The 23992-nt window shown below is 41.9% G+C and overlaps 1 protein-coding gene across 8 annotated transcripts in view; it reads right to left on the bottom strand.

Moving 5' to 3' along the window:
• The window catches only part of kiaa0825 (KIAA0825 ortholog), a 112231-nt gene that overhangs the window by 48932 nt on the left and 39307 nt on the right, over window positions 1-23992 (bottom strand). For 6 of the 8 annotated variants that reach the window (XM_071482644.1, XM_071482647.1, XM_071482643.1 and 3 more), the window contains 8 exons: window positions 21107-21286; window positions 18205-18435; window positions 17809-18113; window positions 17446-17552; window positions 14898-15042; window positions 12361-12516; window positions 12045-12101; window positions 10865-10959 (listed from right to left, as the gene is read on the bottom strand). In XM_071482644.1, coding sequence (XP_071338745.1) covers window positions 10865-10959; window positions 12045-12101; window positions 12361-12516; window positions 14898-15042; window positions 17446-17552; window positions 17809-18113; window positions 18205-18435; window positions 21107-21286 — 1276 coding nt within the window. Of the gene's footprint in view, window positions 1-10860; window positions 10960-12044; window positions 12102-12360; window positions 12517-14897; window positions 15043-17445; window positions 17553-17808; window positions 18114-18204; window positions 18436-21106; window positions 21287-23992 lie in introns of those variants that run through there. The other 2 variants (XM_071482649.1, XM_071482648.1) reach the window with 2 other exon arrangements.

Raw genomic sequence — 23992 nt, 5'->3', positions numbered from 1 at the left:
AGAAAAATTCCAATGCTTTGCCTTTATGTTTCATTTTTTTCCCCCTCCTTCCCTTTTTCTTTGTCTTCTGTCAAAAACAACTTGGGCTAACATTGCAAGCTGTCACATCAAGGCCATCCCCTGCATCTTACAAAGGGGAGAATTCTGCAGTTGGATGGAGCTGCAAAGCTTACACACGAGGTGTAAAGACTGAGGGAAAAAAAAGGCTTTTTCTATTTGAACCAGAGTTTGTGCCCTGAGGACAAACCCATTATGGCACAGTGAAGGAAGTTTTCCATGCAATAACTGAACAAATAGATATGGATGAAATGCTCGGGGTACTAGAAGATCTAAATTCTAACATTTTAAGCAATTTAAAAAGAATGTAAGAATTTTAAGCACTTAAGAGATTTTTTTTTTTCCCCCTAATGATGACGGTGGCACATGATCGTTATGTGTCACACCCACAAAGAAGAATGCCTTGCTTATCAGCCAACTCAGAACATAGCTACAATGTAACTGCAACATGATCACAACACGGTGTTATAACAGAGTCTTTCATCATGTCTGAGTGGACACACACACACACACACACACACACACACACACACGCTTTCAACATCAGCAAATGCTTTCAACCATCAACATCACAGAAGCCAGATAAGTGTGCCCCCTCTTTTGCAACAACCACTGGGGAGGTGAGAGGCCTTGTAGTCAACATGCTAAAAGACTACTCAGTGATCAAAGACTCAGAAAAACATGACCCATGATGGTTTCTCTGAGAAGATAGGAGAGAGGGGCGAGCCGGAGCAGGTAAAAAGAGAAAAGGTTGAAAGAAACACATAGTAAAAAGCTGCAAAGGTGGGGGAAACATGGAGTGAGAGGAAAGGGGAAGGGAGAGTGCAAGCACACACTTACCATTTGTTACAGACAGGCAGCCTACCTGGACACTACATTTAGAGCATACTCTGATCTTGTCTGCTTAGATTATAATTAGGGATGGACATAAGAGCTTGATCTAAATTGAAACAGGTTGTAAATACATCATTACTGGGTCTTTGTTCAGGTGGCGCTTTTTGATCTTAGAAAGTGAAGTTTTGATTGACTGTGATTCAACCTTCATCACAGGCTCCACATATGTCAATGCGTCTGTTTAATCTGACTGAAGTTGCTGTTGCACTGAAACGTATGGCTATAGACTTAGTGACACAGCAAAATGTAAACGTTGGGCAAAAATTATATCATGCAGGAGAGGAAGTCAGTTTGACATGTGAAAGCATTTACTGCAGCATGGTGGAACGTTTTTATTACTCCAGTCTCAGGCATAATGTCCTGTTAGCTGATGCTGGTGCATCAAACCATAAAACAACCAACAACTCATTTTGCGAATGGCAAGATAAAAATATCATGTTCCTCTTTTTTATCTTCCTACCAAAAAGTAACACAAAATACCTTGACATTTATGCCAAATGGTCGTTAATGTCTGTCTGCATCTGCTGAAAATATGTTTTTACTTTCATTGTTTTTGCTGACTCAAAAAATAGAATAGAATTTAGAGAAGAGGAGAGGAGAAGAGAGGAGAGGAGAGGAGAGGAGAGGAGAGGACAGGGTTGAATCCAGCTGGAGTGTTCTCTCTGTCTGTCTATAGATTTGTCAAGACAAGTGTCAAGACAAGTGCACCTCCGTGCTTACCTGTAATGGCACAGGGGCAGGAGGGCAGGACAGGCTATTTCAATTCAGCGCAAGTGTGCCTGAGTAGGTCTAAGTGTAAGTGTGTGTATGTGTGTATGTATGTGTGTGATTGCATGTGTGTATTTGCCTGTAAGACAAGAGACAGAAAAGGAGAGAGAAAAAGATGAAGAAAGAAGAAAGGAAGAAATGTGAAAACAAGTGTAAAGAGAGCTCCTGGACAAAAGGCAGAGGGGCAGAGTACAAAGATGACCGCATTAGAATATGAATCCAGGGCCTCGGGTACTCTTGGCTCTTAAAGAGCCCCTAAAGTCAAGTGTCAACTATTATGTGCCATCAGTGGTGACACTAGGTCACAGAGCAGGACGGATGAGGTCAGCAACGGTGCTCACCCTCTCTCTCAACATGCACCATTAAACAGTCCCACAGTGCCTAAAAAGGACTAGCTGTCATTTGGGTGGAAAATAGGCTTTGCAGCCACAAGAACATCTATTCCAGCTTTTTACACAGGATTTTCTTGTACATGGTGAAACACTCTCAGTGATATTCAATTAGGGGAACAGAGTCAATATTTGCATAGACATATTCACTAATGATAATATATTTTACATAAAATGTGACGTGCATTAAAGGCAGTAACATTCACAGATGTAGCTCATTTCCTCCGATTAACTATCAAACAGGTACAAATAAAACACACGGGCAACATGCTGAATGTATAAAATGTTTCAGTTGTTTGCTGCTAAACCAGCTCTGTAATTACCTGAAGGATGTTTTAATTGTTGCATGTTCTACTCTTAATATTAGTCAACGCTTTAGCAGCTCTCCAAGTGAGATTGATTGGATAAATCAGTCGGAATTATGGGAAAACAGGAGGCCTGCCAATCAGCGATGTGTGAGTTAGCTTGTGTGTTTTCAGCATGTGTGTGGCTGGGAATGTGCCAGTGCATGAGCACATGTACATGTTTGTTGGGATGTGTGCGTATCGATGTGAGTGTGTGAAAGTATATAGGGCTGACAGCTGGGCTTGTTCAAAAGGCTTACCAAGCATTCTGCCTGTTTGGGAAGCAACAAGCACACAGTCTATCTGAACAGGGATCTAAAACCTTTGTCAACAGCATAGTACAACTGGTGTAAACAGCCACTGAGTCAACATGCTATCATTCACATACCAATGGAGAAGCATCTCTGATATATTTTAGTGTAATATGCTGCAGTATTAGAGACAAAAAGATACAAAAAGGCAACTGTATTAGTCACAAGTCAAAAAGAGGGGGTTAATAAAGACTAAAGCTCCACTTCAGCAGAGTTGGTAGGAAACATGAGAGAGATAGTGTTTGGGAGTGTTTGCCTGTGCACAGTGCTAGTAAGTGTGTGCAGGTACTGTATTTACGTTTCTGCATGTGTGTGTATATCAGATGCCAGTGTGTGTACACAAGTATAATGCTGCACTGCGTGTGTGTCGACATGTGTGTCAGTCCATCAGCATGTCGGCGTCACAGCCCCTCACTAAGTCCCAGATTAACAGTGACAGGCAGAGATCCCTCTAATTATCTCTTCCTGGACCACATGCAAATGGCAGAGCCGAGCGGAGCATAGCGATTGGCTGGAACAGCTTGGGCACTGCCGATGGGCTAATGAGCCTGGCGACAGGATACAACCTCGTGATGTACCACCAAAACAAACCCTCACCGTCACACAGCCTCGCACAGGAGTGTGCACCCACATAGACATAGACATTGTGTTTTAGCCATTAAGCTGATGCCCTTTTCAAGAGTGACCTGCATCAAGTGAGTATTGAGAGGTTCATTGTATTGCAAAATGTATGACATGATATCTGGATGCAACCAGAAATAAAATTAATCTCTTACACTTTTCAGCCACTGGATGGTCTTACTAAATTCTAGGCCGCATTGATGACCCAGCAAACACACATATTGGCTAATACACATTACCATTTACAATTGTTTATATATGTGTGAAACTATTATTACTCATGACTGCAATGTTGATAAAGTAAACAAAAATGTCATTTTGCAGTTTTGCAGTATAATCCGTCAGTACGCTCATCAAACAACCAAACATATTCTGCAAGCTAAAAGCACAACTCAGTGCCACCTCCGGAGGGTTTGAATAAAGATGGCACATGGAACATAATAGTAAGAAGAAGAATACAATGATGGACTGGAACAGACGGTCACAGTCTGGCTCTTGACAATGGTCTGCTGCAGTCAGCTAAAAAGTCAACTCAATAAATCAGCGGGAAAACATGGCAAGCACGTCAAACAGTCCGCCATGTCTTGAACTGAGTCCCAGTCCCTCTAAACTGGTTGACAAAACTGGTTCCAGGGGCAAAATATGGAATTATTCTGCTGATAGTGCTCACAAAAACAAATACCCAGTGGATATACAAGAATTTCTGAGCAAAATTTGCTGCAAAGCTCCCAAAATCATGTGTAGCAACAAAGTACATGAAGGTAAAGTGTGATAACTTAGCAGAGCATCTCAGTGCCCACGGTGGCATTAGTATGTTCTTGTGTTTGCCATGGTATTGTAGCTATATTGAATATTTAGATATTAGTACTGTAAACAGCTTGCAATGCCAGTCCACAGTTTCACTTAATACAATGTGACAAGGCTCAGTTGGCATTTTTTCCAAGATACACATTATTTTAGTAATTTTATTAAGTAAGCTGTACAAGAGCTGATAGACAGATCTCTCACTTCACTTTACTCTAACATAAATATGAGCCTTTCCCTCGTGTGATTAGACAAAAACGGGGCAGGGTTGTCATGGTGTTTGCTTCTGATCTTACACTAAAAAAGAGGACAGCTGCTGAAAAAAGTGTAAAATAGGCCATACAGTTGCTACATTTTTGTTCATTTTATTTCTATAAAAAACTGGTTTGAATATCTGCTCATAGGTTTTGTGTAGCAAAAAGTGATCCTGTAAGGGTACTTGTGTGAGGCTGGTGTCATCCACAAAATTTTGGCATCGTAACATGAGAAATTCCTTCCTTCAAACAGTATAACCCATACTTAAGACAAAAGCATAGCTTTCAGTTGGTGTGTGAAGCACTGTCTTTATATTTGTACCATCAAATACCCCAGTGTATTTGAAGAGCCTTGGGACTTGCCATTTTTAATCAGGAGCGGGTGGCTTTGTCTTGTCCCTGTTCCATCTAGCATTTCTATCCATCCTTGGAGGGCTTTTCACTAGATTAAATGGTATTTTCATTTAGCTCTGGTGTAACAGAGTCTCTCCAACCATTTATCCATCCAAGGTTGGAAGTTGGAACAATCACAGAGGTTGCTATTTACGTTATGAAATTATCTGAAATCACAATTTTAGAAAAACAAATTGAAAGAAGTCAGGTGCAGAAAGTTCACAATACACGAGGGAGGAGCAGATAATCCTGTTAAGAAGCTTGCCTTGTTGCATAACCACTATGCACTAACAATTGTGTCAGTGAATAGTGATATTATTGTAACTATTGTTAGCAGTTGTAACCAATTTTAAACCCCTTGGAAGTGGAGACTGCAGCAGTGAAATGGTTACCAGAAAGAGAATGGAAAACTCATATTCACATGACTGAATTTCCATGAAGGAGGCAGGCACGTGTTACCCCTGAACAGATCCCTGAATGTTCTGTACAGTGGAAATTACAGGTCAGATTGTTCTTACTGTGTCCGCATGTATACTAAGAGCTGGACAGATGAACAGTATTTATGGACCTGTCTATCATTTTCATTTTTCAAACTTAGCCCAAATATTTTCCTATAGGCAAAATCATCACCTATCTATTTTCTATCAACTTTCACATATCAAATGAACTAGACTTTATGTAGGATACAAGAGAATTTGGAAAGCCAAGGTAAGAGAAACTGTACTGGACACACAGTGCAGAGTATCCTGTAACTACAGAGAACAGAGCAATGTGCTGTAATGACTGATGTCTCATGTCTCTAGAACGGTTTGACCATGGCCACTCTCTGAGAAGATGGATTTGCCTCGACCCTCCAGATCGTTTTTAGAGGGACAAGACAAATATTTCAGATGTATCACACTGAGGCATCATGCTGGAGGTGAGTGGAGGTAAAGGGAGACTGAGAGATAAATACAAAAGAGGGGAAAGAGAGAGAGAGAGAGCGAGGGGGAGAGGAAAAGTGCGGCCTGCCTGCCTGCCTGCCTGCCTGCCTGCCTGGCTGACAGTTGACTCTGTTGGATGTGACTTTCACAGTCTGCTGGCGGTTTGTGTGGAAGCCATCACATCTGTGACTGGCCGTTTGATTAATGAGCCTCTCAGCTTGTCTGTGCAGTTTGAGGAGGGGCCACGGCCTTATCCCAGGCATCACTGATTTATTCGCCTTTGGAGCAAGCCTCCAAATATCACACACTGAAATATAAGAGTGAACGTTTACACACATGCAGGCAGACACATGTATGCCCTCCATGATATGCATACAGTATACAAGTTGGTGCAGTGCAGATGCACAGGCTTGGAAACAGACTCGTGCACAAGCTTGTCCCTTTCCTCCGCCACCTGCTTACGGCTAAAGAAAACCTCAATGTGTCAGTGCTGTCCAGGAGTAGTGAAGACAAAACACACCATGTATAACCAAGCTGACAAAAGATGTATTCTGTCTCCACCAACTCAGACTTGCATCCCTAGCTGTCAGTCAGCGGAGGGGACACACACAAGGGGATCAACAAGAGAAGAAAGAAGCCCTTCCTCAATGACACATCACACTCTCCTGATTTTCAAAAGTGACAAGTCTTTTGAATTTCTGGCCTCGCAAGACGTGGAGCCTGATGATGGCTTGAGAGTGTTTCTTCTAGTTTCTTTGGCAGCGGCAGCCATGAAATGTCACTCTGGCTAACCTTGAAGCTCTTTTCTCCTGTGTTGTTTAATGCTTCCAAGACTAGGGCAACCAGCTGCTCAAAATGGTATGGCAGCATCACCCTTTAAGTCAGATAAATGATTCCAGAAATACTTCCAGGTACATAAATGTGCATTAGCATGTGCATATCCTCGAACAGCCATGCGCATGTACTCACACACACAAAGCCCCACCAACCACATACTCCCTCATTCCCTGAAGCGTAAAGTAAGACCATTAATCCAGACACACTGAGATCCAGCTTCTCCCCAGGTTGATCAGCGTCCGTGGAGGAAGACGAACATTCTGACATATTTGTTTTTATTTTATTCCCTGAGAAAAAGGCCCGCCATATGGCAGCGCCCAGGAACAGATGGCGATTGCCCACTTCCTGAAAGCACAAGTGTCTATCGCCGCAATTTAAGGAGCTGCTCAAGCAAGAGAATGCCACAGACTGGCATTTTTCCACAAACTGCTATTGTTATGGACCTGAGGGGTAACAGCAACAATGAGACAATGCAGAAGAAATGCTTTAGTGTTCAGTAGTTACAGAGTAGGTTACCATATTAGGTTACCAAATCTATGGATCAATGCTGCTAGTACTCTCTTAACTGTCAGTGTGTGCAATAAAATCATGAGGACAAGTTCTCTCTAAAAATATTGCTGTAAAATAGCATGAGCCATAGCATATCTAACTTTAAATATTCTGGTGACCATTGTATGAAGTCTGCATGTTGCGCCACACTGCTTTCAGAAAACAGTACCTGGAGCAGTGGACCGGTGCTGTAGATGTAAGCATGAATGTCCTTGGGTGAGATTAGGTCCTTATGATGGAGTGGAAGCGTCGCCCTGTGACACATGAAGTTTCATCTCTCATATAAGGCTACCCCTTATCAACCAGGTCAGAGGACCTTCTCTGACGCAAACACAAAGAAACAGTCTCAAAAAGTCACCTTGGCAGATGACAGTTAAAATGTCACTTTAGTCTGCGGCAATACTCCACACTTTTTTAAAAGATCTGTTTCATTTTCTTTGGATGGGAAAGAAAAACGACATAAAAGACTAAAGTTCATAAAGGCCTTGCAACACAATTAGAGTTACAGAAGAAAGAGATGGGCCAACATTGCTGCAATTAATTCCAACCTACAAAGCGGTCATGTTGCTTTTGACTGTTTCTTACAAAAGTATGCTGTGAAAGAGTTACAAGTATTCACCAAAGAAGAGAGGATTTCAAAAGGTTGACCAAAGTACAGTAGACGAGTGATCCATTCAGAGATCACTAGTTTAAGAGAAACTATTCAGTATCAATTGAACCACTTAGCGCTTTTACTTCGTGCCTTTAGGGTATAGACAAAGGGAAGCTCATAACTTGAAGTCAAACAGTGAGCCAGTGTGGACACATTTCCATCAGTACATCATGACAATTAACACAAACCCTTAGTGTATAATTTGTTCAAGGTGAAATGTCAAGCATATATTTAACCTGGGTATGAAATGTCATTGATTTTGGCATTTCAAAAAAGGAATCTCATGGTGAAGGAACTGAGTGAATACACATCAGGATGGATGATATAAATCTGAAAAACACTGTAATCCTATTGAGGTCCGAACCTTGATTCTTGAATACTGTATGTTGTGGTATTTCTGCCATACTAGGCTCAGAGTCTCAGTCTGGCTTCTAGCAATCATCAAACAGGCAGCTAGTTATTCTCCCAGTCAGTCCATCACCCATCCATCAATCCATTTTCAAGACCATCAAATTCATCAAAGCAAACCAACAGCCAACAACTTAGTCAGCCTACGAGCTATTCAGTCAAAATATCATTTATCCTGTCATTAATCCAGCTAAACCTCACTGTACCTAACAAAGCCAATCTGCCATTTCGCCAGCAAACAAGCACGCTAAAAAGTTAGCCCACCCACAAGTCATCTGTCTATGCATTCAAACACCCAGCCTGCCAGGAAGCCAGGTCAGCCAGTCAGCCAGTCAACCCTGGGGGTCCTGGGGTAGTATTAATCAGTCTGGTTTCTGCTGAAAAGCTCAATCTGCAGATGATGGATGAGCCATCGTGCTGAGGGAACTGAAGTGACAGGTGACAAAGAAGGACACACACACCTGTATAAATCCACTCTCCCTCCTGTCTGGCCCCGATGTTACACCGTCAAGGTAGCAGGATGAAAGTGTATCTCGGTGTGGGTGCGTGTGTATTTATGTGTGTGCAGACACAAGTGTCTCAGCATGTGTCCAGCTCTGCTAATGAAGTCATCTGAACAGTGATTTAACAGCCTCGGTGTAAAAGCCTACCGCCCTTAACTCATAGCCTTGCTCCATTAGAATGTGATATAAACCCTGGGCACAATAACTGTCCTGCCACTGTAACAATATATAGGAGGCCAATGGGCCACACAACTAACTCACACAGTCCGGGGAGCGAAAAAAATTATTGGCTGTGTACAGAGAAGGGAAGTCATTCAAGGAGACTAAAACTTACAGGACAGAAAATACAGATCACCACAAGGTCATAAAGATAGGTCTTTTCATACACTATAAGGCGGTGTCATTACTATTAATATTGTCAAGTGAGTAAGATTATAACCTGTGGTTTGTCCAGCAACTGTACGTAGCAAAAGAGCAATTGTTGTGAAGCCTCTGTGAAAACAGCCGAGGGCACTTTAGTCTGCAGTTACGCAGAGAGCATTATCCTTATCTGCACTAACAAATGGATCAGTGGCTCCGACATCAGTGAGCTTATCCCGTGAATGGCCTTCTATAGCTTGAGAGATATTTTTGAGTCACAGATGGATCTGAGGAAAACTTTGACAGCTTACATGTCGCCAGCCGTGAAACTAACTTCCTGCTCTGTGCAAGCGTCTCAGGCAGAACCAAAGCCATTCTCCAAATCCTCCATGAAATCTGCTCCTCTGGCCCAACAAAGAGAGGCTAATGAGGCAAATGACAGAATCTCAGACACTTTGATACTGTGAGATTAGGGTGAATTATATAACCTTTACCCCCTCCCACTCCCATCCTTTCTCATACTTTTTGGTGCCTTGTCAGTATTGACTGCTCTCTCTCTCTCTCTCTCTCTCTCTCTTTCTCCATGTCAATCACAGTCTCACAACTGCAAGTCCAATCACTTTTTTTCTATCTATCTTCCTATCTGGCTTCATATCCACTTCATTCAGTTTCTATTCATGAATGCCCCAACACTAATTTGGCTCAGTCAAGCAATGACAGTATCTGTTTTAACATGCAACAAAGCAGCACATAAGGGGAGGAAGAATGGAGTGTGTGTACGCGTGTGTGGGAAGAGGGGGTAGAGGCATGAAGGCGACAAAGCTCGTCACAGCACAGAGCCGCGTACTTCACCCTTATTAGACCTGTGTCCTTGGCAGATGCAGAGCTTGCCCTTTGTTAGAAAGGTGTGTGTGTGTGTGTGTGTGTGTGTGTGTGTGTTACAATGGCGGTGATTTAGAATGGATTGGGCGTAGGCGTGGAGACAAGGTGCAGTAGCCCCATGGCTCCCTGATAGCTGGCAGCGTGACAGCTGTGAATGGAGAACAGGGAACAGCCTGAAGTATTGCCATCTAATATGTGTCACATACCTGCATAAATATTTATGCCCGTTGCAGAGCAGAACAGGAGGGGGGGGGGGGGATGGGACAGGAGAGGTGGACTTGGGCGAAAAACTCTTCAATCAGGTGACACCAAGATCTGAGCCAGCCGCTCTTTTTCCATCTCTGACTACTTCTATATCTGTCTCAAGGCCTCCAAAGTACCCAAAAAGCAGAAATACCATAACATTTTGTCCACGCAAGCTGTCAGTCACACGTGCGTGTGCATTCACAAAGACGGGATGCCATGATTCAACATACACAGCATATTGTAGAGCTCCAATATAATTTTTCCAGAGAGTTCTTTCCACAGCTCAGTCCCTATTCTGGAAGCCACAGGAGCCCTTGGCCTTTGAACAAAGTGGAAGCTTGAATCTCTGATGAAGAGCAGTGAGACTACATGATCCCCAATGACTAAAGCTTATTCCAAAGTTAAGTCAAAAGGGGATTTGGAGGTGGAAGAAAACTTGCCTCAGCAGTCCCAAGTGGACACCTCATTTTGTGCAGGTAAAGACACTACAGATGCACCACAAGCCCCTATGGAGAGAGGCTTTTATTTTGTGAAACGACCCTTTAAAAACAAAAAAACACCTGTGAGGATCATAATGAAAACATGAAAACACGAAAACACACTTGCTTTTCTGCACACACTGCTGTCAGTGAACATGTGTGTATGTAACAAGTGAAATTACTGTTTTACCTGTTGGCCAGCAGAGTTTTGAAGGTGACCTGACTCATGCCCTGATAGGCTGGCAGCAGCCTTGGCCAGTCCCATGCCCAGTCGACCACGGCACTCTGTTGATGTATGAGGACAGCACATTGTTAGTTATTAATCAGGGTTAATACCATCAGTGCATTACCGCTCCAGCTGGGACCCACTAACAAAGGAGGAGGGGGGTCCCCAGCGCAGGCCACCGACACCAGGCGATCAATCATGTCCGCACAAGAAGGTTTTTATTCCAATAAGACAGCAATTAATTTATAAATCCATTTGGGGGGATGTAGCCATCATTTATAGAAAGATAAATCAATTTTGGGAGGGAGTCGTTACTCTTCTGACTGCTCTGCTTTTTTTCTCTCCATCTTCAATGGCACCCCGCCAACCCCCACCCCCTCTCCTTTTCTCTCTCTCCTTTCTCTCTCTTTTTCTAAAACACACACACGCACAAACACACCAGCACCATATTGGGGAAGCAAATAAAAATCAGATTGCTTTGATTGCCAAAATGTCACTCTTAACTCCAGGCTGAGTTTTATTGACAAAAGTAGGAGAACTCCACTCGTTTCCTCCATCCATCCATCCCCCCTCTGCTCCTTCCTCATAGGTGATTGATGGATGTAACTTTTTTTCCCTCCTCCCTCCATTTTATTTGACAAACAACACAGGCACCTGAAGCAGAGAAGGCATTTTAATCATTCTCTTAATAGGGTGTTTCTATGCAAAGCTATGCAGCCTCCTGTGATAAGCTGAAAACAGGCAAAGACTTAGGATTAAAACGTGTCTGTTCTTGAAAAACAATAGCGGCAACACTACTACAGGGGATCACAAATGTATAAATATATCTAATCCATTTCTAAACAGTAGAGAGACACTTCTTGAGGAAATACTAGCTTTTGTTGCTTGTTTTTTGTGATATTAATGTTACTTCCCTTGATAGCGGAATAAAAATGAGGTGGAAAGCTGACAACTCTCACACTGAACTAATACTACCTGTAGCTAGGCGAAGAAAAAAATCTAACAATTAACTGAACATCATGGTGGCACTCCTGGGAACAAGTTTGGAGTAAAAGGGTACACGGTTCAAAGCCCAAAAGAAGTGCACTTTAAGACTGCACTCTGCTTTAACATTACTCACTATTTTATGAAAAAATCTTTTCACCTTTTCAGTGTTCTTTTCTTTCTGCCAGCCTGACTCCTGCTTGGAAAAGGCAGCGACCTATAGAGAATAAGGAAGCCGAGCCCCAGAAAGACCTGACAACTTCAGAGATTGCCATGGTATCCAGTTCACTAGAGACTCAAACAGCACCTAACCTTCAACTTTATGCTTCTGGCCTTGGGAGAAAGTTATAACGACACCAACTAGAGACATGATGAAGCTCCAATAATCACTATAAGATATCAGACATTTCAGCTGTAAGTAACAAATCAATTGTTTGTTACCAACTGTGATGATAACATAAAAATGCTTGGCAAACCTGATCCAGCTTCTTCTTGCCAATGTGGTCAAACTGGTGGAGAGGGTTGAAACAGGCTGTGCCCACAGGACTCTCAGAGCTGAGGTCAAAGTTCACCACGTGAGAAGGTTCATTTGGTGAGTCTGTGCCTCCACTCAGTTTAGAGATCAAAAGTTCCTGTATCCAAGATCGAAGGAAAGAGAGCTTAAAAACACAGGACAGGCAGAGATGAGCAAGGTTGAAAAAGACATGTTATGACAGACTGACAGTGAAACATTGTGGAAAGAAAAAGGCTGACAAACTAAGACCAACAGAGGGAGGACAAAAAGTTATCTAAAACTGAGAGTTAAACCAAACTTCCTCAAACTGAGAGAACAGAGCAAAAACTAGGATATGGCTAGTAGCTGACATTTGGATTTTTTTTTTTTCTTTTTTGCTATAGCATTTTTTTTACTTGCAATAATTATAATGAAGTTTGTTTTTTTTTTAACTGACGTTTGACCCAACAAAAGCATAAACTAATCAAGTTCAGACAGGATTTGTGCTGCACTGTTTCCGGACAAGCATATTAATCGTCTCTATCCACATAGTCCCTCACTGATCAGCCTCACACAAGCAGAAATTAATCACAGCACTTCAGATAGGAAGTAATGAAAACACAGAACAAATAGTGCAGATGTAGAGAAAGAGAAACAGATTTTTCAGGACACCACTACACTTTTTACTTTTGTTTTTGTAACCTTTGCAGTGGTTACGTGGTGCAGGTGCAGCGCAAGTTGTACAGAACAAAGTAATGAGTGTGCGTACAGTATGTCTCAATGTGTGTTTGTGTGTACATGGGCATCCTGGTGTGAATCCACTATATTCCCATCCGTCAGCTTGACATGGCCTCCGGACCCCCTCTCCCTCCACCTCACCACCAGCCCAGTCTGTCCCTGACCTGTGTGTTCTTGCCTCGACCTTGGGTGGGTAGAGATACTGGAGCTGCCAGGAGGGTAACTCAGAGCCTGCTTGGGAATCCCATTCACATTCTCTCAAATTGCTATATAGAGTTATAGCTGTTTATGAATTCCATCAACAGCAGCATAATGTATATGGTGCTTATGTTTGTGTTTTCCATGCTGTGTCCTCATACACAGTCTATAGGAGGACCATGTCAGTAACATTCCCATGGACTGCAACTAGTGGTTTAGGCAACTCTATTACTGCAGCTACACCTATATATCATATGTTGTAGTGATCTTTGAAGGTTTAAGTGTAATTGACCAAGCAATTGAGCATTTGTCACGTACGCTGGATGAGGGTGGAGCTGTGGTGCAAACATATGAAATTTGTGACTTCTGTACAGAAAGTTCTGTGTGCTTTTTAGTACCACCATTATCTTTATTGTTATTATTATGTTATTGTTGTGAATTGCTATATCATTTTTTCTGGAATGTATTTTTATCGAATTCTACATGAGCAATTCCCCCATTTAAGATAATTAAGCTTTATGCTACTTCAAGGATAAATCTGGTTGATATTCTAGATTTATTCCCCCATTGTAATGAAGGAACATGTCATTGTTGCACTGGATGACAAAATTATTCTGCAGTTGTAAACACTTAATGCAAACAAGTTCTAAATTTGCAGCTGAAAATAATCCCCAATAAAGACATAACTTATTCCTGTAGGACTAACATTTGCTAAAGATCAATGTCCACCTCTTTTAGAAAATTGTTAATAACTTTTTCTAAAAACTCCTCAAAAGACTTATGGAAACCAAAGAGGGTGAGGCTGAGTGTCAAAGACATGGTGGGGAGGAGAAATGGACTAAGTCCCTGTTGGTTTTTGTCTCTTAATGGAATTTGTTGACAGTAACAAACAAAATATTGCCAACCTCATCCTACAATTAATATTCTCTCCCACTGAAAGAGTCATTGTATTAGGAATACAGTCCATAAGTATATGTGATACAGCGCAGAGTAGCATATGCTGGTGTCTTTTTGATAAACTGTAGCAGCAAGCTGTTTGTGAGCTATAAATGTAGTGCACTGTAGGTGGAGGATGTTTCAGTTTGATTTTCACTATAGAGGAAATGCAAACTTTTTCCAGTTCACTCTCCCTTTAAATCTTTTCAACCAACTGCTCATGTGAAGGAAAACACCACTAAATTCTGTATGTATATAATATATACATATATCTCTACTCCAATTGACTTCAGCACTTGCTAGAGAACTGCTACATTTCATTTGTTAAACTTTTTTTAAAATTCCGCTATAATAACTTCCACTTGAGTTAAAAAAGAGTCGCTGCTCTTCCTCACTCTGATCTCATCCAAAGAGCTCTATGCTAACTCTGGGAGCTCCATGCAGCTCCGTCTCCTCTCCATGTGGTGAGCATATAACACAGGAAATCACTGTAGGTTTGCACCCTTGAGGTCACCTGAACAACAGAAGATCAGACAGGCAGACTGCACTCAAGCAGCAGCCCTCTTCCCTTTGTCTCCCCCTCCTGAACAGCCTGCGGCCTCAGGCCAGCAGCCACCTAATTGCTGGGGAGAGGGAGTGCTTCCCTACCTCATTGCCTTGGATGATGTGATAGATCTGCCTCAGGTAGTCGCTGCCACCTGCTTTGTGGCAGACCTCCAGCAGCATCAGGCCTATTTTCTGCTCAGTCAGTTCAGCAGCAGCAACTCCGCTCTCCCTTTCTCGCTCAAATACACTGAAAGAGAAACAGAGATGGGAGAAGGAGGAGATGGGAGAGGAAACACAAAGATAGGAAAAACAGAGAGTGGGGCAAAGAGAAAGAAGGAGAAATGAGAACAGGAGGAGGGCGGGTGTCACCTTGTATTTGAAAACCACCTCTGGCTGAGGAAGTATTTTCCAGTTTGGAGAGAAATTTGGGATAAAATTTTACATTTATTATACACAAGAAAATTGGGTGAATTATCCCTGAGTTTAAAATTAACATGTTTTTTTGTTTTTAGAGAAACCATTTACTCCAGAGGGCAAATGAACTTAAAATGCACTTTTGGCATACAAAAAAATGTCTCTGTGCTATCTCTCTGAAAACCTTACAATCTGGTCAAGGCTAGCACTGGTGAAAGTGAATAAGAAATACAAATTATTGAGCATTGGATAAGAAAATAATTTTCACTTTTTTCATTACCATTCATGAGATACATAGGGGATTTTTGACCGAAAGATGCTGCTGCACTAAAAATGATTGGTGTATGTGTTCTTAAGCGTGTATATGTGTGTGTAATTGTGTGTCAAGGTCCTCATGCATGTACATGTCCGCAACCCTGGCAGACGCCTGCATCATTTTCCTGCCCTTCCTGTATGGATGGATATCACACTACCGTCCATCAAACCCTCTCCTTCACATACACTTCCTGTCATTGTTCTCTCACTCTTCCTCTCTCTCTCTCTTCCCCTTTGTAATTATAAGGTGGCAGAAATGGTGTCACCTGTCAGCCAGCCATTGGCTGCTTGACATTGAGAGTGGCAAAGGAAGAGGAGTCCTGTCTCGTCCACATACATCCCCTCATTCCTTTGCTTGCCGGCACGGCGGCGGTGTTGTCGCCAATGGTGGCTGTGCATCCGTGTCAGCACCTGCACTGTATCCTTTCCTGTCCATCACTGTGCAGGTGAAGCAGATGATTGGATTCAGTCAGCGGGGTGATTAATGAGGGCCCCTCCGGATTTGGGACAGCCTATCAATCATGTCATTAGGGCCAATGTGCCCTGAAAGAGGCAGACCTCCGCCAAGGAATAACTGCATTCATCTTCATCTGTGTATGCATCCCGTCAGCCCAGCCAGGGTCACCATGATGGAGAACAATAATCTTCTCCTCTACAAATTACTTTGCAAAGACAAGGTGGGTGGTGGTTGTGGTGGTGGTGGTGGTGGGTGGGGTGGGGGGGTTACAGTTGGGAAAGGAATGGGGGAAAGTGGTACAAGGGAAGGCGGAGGTGGGAGGGCTCGCAAGGGGCAAATGTTCTCTGCAGAGGGGTTCACTGTGTGTGTGTGTGTGTGTGTGTGTGTGTGTGTGGGATGCCAGTGAGTGAAGTGCCAGTTGTTTTTGAAGTGATTACATCCACTACACTCTCTCTCTCTCTTTCTCTCTCTCTCTGACACTGTATTCTGATTGTTTACAAGCCAGGCGTCACTTCCCTGTGAAGGTTAGTTTAATGAATAGTAATGATCACACTGAATGCCACTGACAGGTGATACATAATCACTCTTCTTTCACTTTTCCACTCAACCTCCTCCCCAGCCCTCCACCCCCCTGACTCTTTCCTTTTTTTTCCCCCCATCTCGTCCCCTTTTCCTGTCACTGAACTGACAGAATTTCCTAGAACTGGCCATAATCTACTTAGTGTTTTTATTTATTTCATTCCTTTTTTTTTTTTTTAATTATATATGTTGTGTTACGGCTCTGAATCACCTTTTTATGAGGATGGATGCATACAGAGCTTGTTATGATGAAGTGAGCGACCAGAGATGCAATTTCTGGGAAGAAGCTACAGAACGCAGAGCCAAAGGTCACAGATCAGCCCAAAGTGAAAGCTGTTCCCATCACTCCAGCCCGCAGTCCACTCAGTCAGACAGCATGTCCACCATTTACCACAACTAACATGTGAGATTCATTGATCTTACTCAGAGATTTTCAGTGAAAAATGATCTCAATGATACAATATATCAGAATTTGAATGCTCAATTAAAAAAAAGCAAATCTAACCTGCATTCTTTTTCATTGTTTTAGTCAGTATCTGTATTGAATGGCAAGTGGGTGAATACACCATCAGTCAGTTTGATCAGTTTGAACCTCCTCTTTCATCAGACAACCAGCCCTCAACCTTCATCTTACTATTGATTAATCACTTAAATGATGAAGTGAGAAAATTCATTTTGTAAAAAGCTGTTTTTAAGTTCAAAATAATCTGAATAAAATGAATCCTTGTTTTTTACTGACATTGTATATGTATAATCAATACCAACTGAGACGAATGATGGATAACACATGTATGACATCCTGAATGTATGAAAGCCCTAATATAAACTTCATCAATAACATTCTGACCTTGACCCCTTGCTAAATCCCTGCAGTTGACCTCTCACCTGTCTGAGCAGAGCTTGCGGGCTTTCTGCAGCTGCATGTTTGTCCATTTGGGTCTTTTCTCCTCCAGAGCCTGCAGCACTTTGTGCACTGTGGGTTTAGGAACACCCTGCCAGACACACAACAGACCACCAAGGTAAATAAGTAAGAAAATCAAATCAACCATCATGTTTACAGGATGATATCAGGGTTTTTAAACATATATAATGTATAAAATTGTAGAAATTTAAGATTGTTTTTAACGAGTATTTGTACTTTAAACAACACAATGGATCCCTTATCCAAAATAGTGATTAAACCCCCAAACTTGTTATTATTGATATTATTGTTATTATCATTTTTTATATATAACCCTTAGCCCTTACTTTCTGTTGAATGCCCATGGCAGCCTGTAGACACTCAGCCAGCAGGGACAGGAAGTCCTTTGCTCCACGGTCCAGGGCCACACCACTGATCTGTTCTAGTGTGTCTGGGTCCTCCAGGCCCCGGATCAGGCAGCCTAGCAAGACCCAGAGCAACAGGCCCACCAAGCGCAGCTGCCGGGCATGCTGGGAGAGGTGCTTGTCTGCTACTTGGAATAGGAACCGAATGGGGAGAGGCAGAGACGCTACAGCCATGGGTAGATTGGTTAAAATGAAGGATGTGGCTTGAATGGCTAGGGATATGACAGCTGGAAGGACAAAGACATGTTTGCTGTTAGTTTTGGAGAACAACCCTTAAGTTTCTAATAACTCTCTTGTCTTGAAAATGTCTGGGCGTACTCTTAGTGGCAGTCTCCTTTCCCCGTGCTTCCAGTGGTGTGTAGTTCCACTCCTTGGGTGTTTTAGCCAGGACACTCTCTGGTACACTCCTCTTGAACAAGGCTCCACTAAGCTCCTCTGTGGCCTGCCAACCCATCACCATCGAAACCAGGTGTACCATGAGGTTGTTGGTAGACTTGGTGACTACATCCCGGACACAGGTGATCACTACAGGTGCTGTCCGCGTTGTGTCTGACAAAAATGGTAAATTGATGCAGCAGGTGAAGCAGGGTGGCTGAGAGAATATGAAACTGAAGACTTCACTTCTATCTATCAATGATTTTTAAGACTTCACTTTAAAAAAAAAAGCATAAGCTGAGCTGTACAAGAACAAGCACAAAGTTAATGTTAGGCTGTGACCAGTTTGGTGCTGTAAGAAGGATCAAGCCAGAGAGGAAGAAACACATATAACAAGCTACAAAATGACAGAACTGAACTAACTCACTTGGGATTTTAACTTCGGCATGGAAAATGTATGCCTGTCTTTAAAATTATTGAGACTGCCAACCAACAGACTATGAACAGAAATCAAATGGTAATGGAGATTTTGTCTTGTTGAATTTAATATGCAGACATGATGCTGTACAAAACACCTTGTTTTTAATTATTTTAAAAGGAGAGATGCAGCACAAGGGAGACTTTCACTGCTGTATGTAGGAGCTTTTAATTGCATTCTATCAAAATACTATTCTATGAATATACTAGGTTTGACATCATTAAGCTTTTGGACACCAACATGCCATACTATTTACATAAAAAAGAAGGGTAGATAAAATTTCATAATTGCTACCAAATTAGAGTGGGATACATTTCATATTATAGGTATTGATAGTGCCACCTAGTCATTACTAGGTATGTCGGAAATTATTCCACTTTTCAACCAATAGGAAAATACAGTGATACAAACAGCTTGCGAATCCTCAGAGTGCTACAGTATTTTGTTGAAACATCTACAGTAAGAGCAAGTAACATCAAGTCAAATTCAGATGTTCTCAATCAAAACCAGGTGGCCTGACCGGAGAAATCTTACAACTTTCACCAGGTGCACAGTGTCTTTCATCGCTCTGCCCTTTCATATCCCGCTCGTACTGATAGCAGAGCAGCTACAGCATCAAGGTGTATCCCACCCATAAACTTCCTAAGGTGTCGGCTGTAAAACCAAAGGATACAGCAGAGAGATATAGTACTGTGGTGTCACTGACAGTACACTGAAATCCCCAGGGACGCCGAACAAATGTGTGACCTCAGACCCACAGAAAAAGAGGAGAGAGGAACAGAAAATGATATAGCTTTTGGAAGGAGAAGCACTTTGTGGCAGGTGAGACCTAGACCTATTTTTCAAAGTCACTTGGTTTTCAGACTTTACACCACCTGCTACCATATTGACTAGTGTATTGATTTGAAACAACCCACTACAGTGTGATGAAACATCAGTTAAAGTGCAAAATATTAAACTCTCAATGTAATCTATGAAAGTTAACTCAGTGAACAGTTTAAATAGAAATGGGGGCACTGGGGGTATCCTGTAACCAAAATTATAATACAAAGATTTGGCACAGTCCAATAATTAAACTAATTACCCTGTGAGGATAAATCATGATTGGATGACATTGAGAATTTCTCTCTGGCTCACTCTATCTCTTTTTCGTTCTTTCCCTCTGTCGACCCCTCCCTTGCTCTGTCTCCATCCAAATACTCTTCTCCAATCACCCTAATTTATGCTACAATAATTACCACTCACCCAGGATATAAAAATCACCACCAAAAAGAGCTCCATACTCCACAGGAGTTCTGATTAAGCTCTGTATCAAAGCTTGTACCAGAGAGAGGCAGAAAGAAAGAGTTGGGGAGTAATTGCAGTCTCTGTAACTGCATATTAAAGTCATTCTTTAGCTCACGTGCATGCAATGTCAACACTGGCTGTAAAAAAAAAAAAAAGGGATTTTTTTTTGTGGGCAGATTTACTCTTGAATTTAGAAATATATCTAATACATTTAGAGAAAATGTGGTCAAAATTCAAATTGGAGATTTCCTGTTATCTAACCATGAAACAGCTGTCAGTTAGTTTTTTAAGTTTTCTAATTCAACATGAAATGAAAATGGCACTGACTTAGTATTTTATCATCACTTTATTTTGTAGCATAGAATAGATAAATATTACATTATCCTGCCCTATAAGCGAAATAGCACTAGGCTAACGAGCAATGAAAATACATGAAATAATATGACATTAAAGTTGCTCTCCTGTAGCAAAAATTTATTTTTGTCCCAACAAATGAACATATTATTTAATAACATTAGGGTATAATTTCTATTAACATGATAAATAAAAGGGTGGTTAGCCTCACAGCAAGAAGTCAGAAACCCAGACCTGGGGCCTTTCTGTGTGCAGTTTGCATGTTCTCCATGTGTCTGCATGGGTTTCCTCAGGGTACTCCAGCTTCCTCCCACACTCCAAAGACATACATGTTAGGTTGATTGGTAACTCTAAATTGCGAGTGAGTGTGTGATTGTTTGTCTCTATGTGTCAGCCATGTGATGGACCGACGACCTGTCCAGGGTGTACCCCGCCCTCGCCCAATGTCAGCTGGGATTGGCTCCAGCACCCCCCCCCCCCCCCCCCTTTCCCACATGACCCAGATAAGCAGTATAGAAAATGGCTGGATGATAACTAAATTGTGATCATAGCATTTTATTTCAAAGCACACAATAATTGACATACAATGGAGGGGTTGTGCAGTGGTACGATATAGAATAATACTATGGCCTCTAGTACTACTCTGACCTCCACATCAGTGTGAGTCCAGTCTGTACTAATGACCAGTAAACTACAATGTTATACAGCAACTAGTTGCTACTTCACCTGCCAGTGTGTAGAGATGATCCCATATGTGTGCCCTCTCAAGGTATGGTTGAAGGGCCTGAGTCAAGGCCTTGGGAACAGTATTCAGGCAAGTTAAAAGGTTGAACAATGTGACTATGAAGTCATCTCCTGCCTGGCAACTCTCTGTAGATGTGTCTAAGGCACTCTCCTGACAAAAATCTGAAAAAAAAAACAAAACAATTAAATAGTCTGGTGAGATGCTTTTGGGCATAATACCAATAAATGTGTGTGAATTCATTAAATGTGATATTCTGAAGCACTTACAAAAACACACACACAAAAACAACAGGATGCATAAAGAGATGAAAAAGCTTACGCATATGCACACATACATTCAGTTAGGGTTGTGTAGGTGAGTGTAAAATCTGACTGTTTTTTGAATTATGATTCAGAAAATATCAACCTTATGGAGGTTGGTAAGGAAGGATCTAAAACTCTATCCTATGAAACAGCAACTTGATTTCTTCGCACAAAAACACATTGGAAAATGTCAAGGCTGCCCAACCTGACACATGTTAACAGAAAGGGCGAACAAAAGGCATTGTGGAATAGAAGGGGAAGAAAAACCCACATCTGTGTTAGATGGAGGGGAAAAAAACAGACCAGGAAAAACTGAAAAAGAAACAGATTTCAAAGCCCCTGGCTGTGGGATCCACAGCACATGGAGACAGGAAGTGAAAAGGAAGAGGTTTTGACAGGGTGTCCTTGTGGGGGTTGCTGTCTGAGCACAGGGCTGAGGATGGAGGTGTGTGCTTGTGTAACCAGTATGGATGTCTATATATGTGTTTTGTGTGCTTACAAGTGTGTGTGTGTTAAGTTGACAGGGGTTGCTGAGGAAAGGCCCATTGCTCCAGAGGTGGCAGACATCCAGCGGTCTGTCAGTCTACTGTGTGGGAGATGACAGCTATCTGAATAGGAGAGTGTATGCAACGCAGCAGTCAATGAGGGGGCGCTGTGATGGGAAAAAAGCATGGCTGCCTAGTGACTAATACTAGACTATTTTAAAATGACAGGGCTAAATTATCTGCTGCATTAAAGACCCAGTAATATCACCTATCTTAATAACAGGCAGGTGGGGAGCATTGCCGCAACTAAAGGTCCGGATTACAACTCATTTCTGTCTCCCTGTTTCTATCTCTAAATTCCCTTTACATCTCTGTTTCTTTCACTATCAAACATCTTACACACACACACACACACACAAACAAACACACACACACACACACACACACACACACACACACACACACTCTCACTCATAAGTGGTCAACCACCCTGACCTACAATCAGTCTATTAAGCAGCATTATGTGGGTTATATCGGCATCTTGTTCTCTGCCAGTCTAGTAATTGGTCCTTAAGGACAGGGTGTTCTGGATATCACTGCTGTGGCTGCAATGGTCCAAGGAAACAGGGGTGACTAACATTAATTTCCACTTGGGGTGCAGGAGAGCATGGCTGGTTAACTAGGTGCCTTTTAATAATGATCCCATTATTGAGCAGCAGATAATTTCAGAAAAGCAGTTGACAGTGCACTGGCACATCTGTGTGGAGTTTCCACTCCTGCTGCAAAACATAAATTCCTGTGTGTTTGTGAGTTTTTCTTGGTTGCTTTCTCTATTGTTTCTCATTCACTTTCTATCCGTCTCTGTTTCTAAGCTTATCCAGCCTTGATACATAGCCAATGCATGCACCTGTTTATCTTATGGACAACTAATCAACCAGTCACAAGGGCCCTCTCTGCAAACCTTTGTAATTGGTAGCAGATACACTATTCATAATAAAAAGGCTTTGCGTATGTGTATGAGAGTGTGTGTACCAGAAGTGGTGTATGATCTGATTTAAGCAAAAACTATTATTGTTAATAGGAAGAGTCGTTATCCTTCAGCAAATAAATAGGTCATTTTGTTGCTACCTTGCTCTCTAGTGAGCTGATATTCATGTATGTGTATACACACACACACACACACACACACACACACACACACACACACACACAGTTCCTGACTGACTGACTGAGTGGTGATATTTCTACCACTGATCAGCTGAGTGCCTCATCGCTGAGATTTTGTTGCTAGATTTAGGGCTTTTTTTTTTAAAACAAGACTGGGTATAAACCTAGTACATGGCAGGACTGTGTATAGATGCCATAGATGTTTCAGGCAGTGAAGTGGAGGAACGCTTCCAGTATACTTTCTTAAAGCAAATAAACTACTTTCATTACATGTATCACTATTTCTAGGGGAGGCAAAGGAGTAACTAAACATAAGACACACCAAGCAGAGAGAGCAGGAGAGTGTGAGGGGCAGAGAGAAGTCATCGGTAACTGCTGAAGAAACTAGCAGATCTGAATAGCATGTAAACAACTGAAACACCAACCACCGGAAATGAGACAATGCACTTGCTGCAGCATAGCAGTAAAAGCCCTGTTAAGAAATAAAAGGTTTCTGCCCACTGAAACATTACAGGGCTTTTGATTTGAAATGAGTACAGGAAATGCTGAGTTGCATTAACATGTATTTCACAAAATTTTTCACGGCAAACAGGAGTGACTGAAAACAAGGCTTCATACTAAAATACTGCTATATCCAATTAGACATTTCAAACAGAGAAAGTTAAAAATAAAGACCTGCCTTTAATACAAGTCTGCCTCAAGTAAAACTCTGTCACATTCTAGAGTTGAGGTAAATAAAGGCTAAGGATAATTTTACAAGTAAATACAGCTGAAATCACAGCTCAGCCCTTGTCTTTAACTTATGTATTTTATCAGACAACATCACGTTTATGAAATCAGGATTTGACCATAGGCAGTCCAGCCATATACTATGTTTTGACCTGGTCTTGTTACTACAGCACCAACAAATACT

The sequence above is a fragment of the Trachinotus anak genome, unplaced genomic scaffold (genome assembly GCF_046630095.1).
Source record: "Trachinotus anak isolate AG129_WGS33_773 ecotype Australia unplaced genomic scaffold, CSIRO_AGI_Tana_v1 ptg000008l, whole genome shotgun sequence".
Taxonomy (NCBI): domain Eukaryota; kingdom Metazoa; phylum Chordata; class Actinopteri; order Carangiformes; family Carangidae; genus Trachinotus; species Trachinotus anak.
The sequence above is the reverse complement of the archived record's forward strand: the minus strand, read 5'-3'. Positions and strand labels throughout refer to the sequence as shown.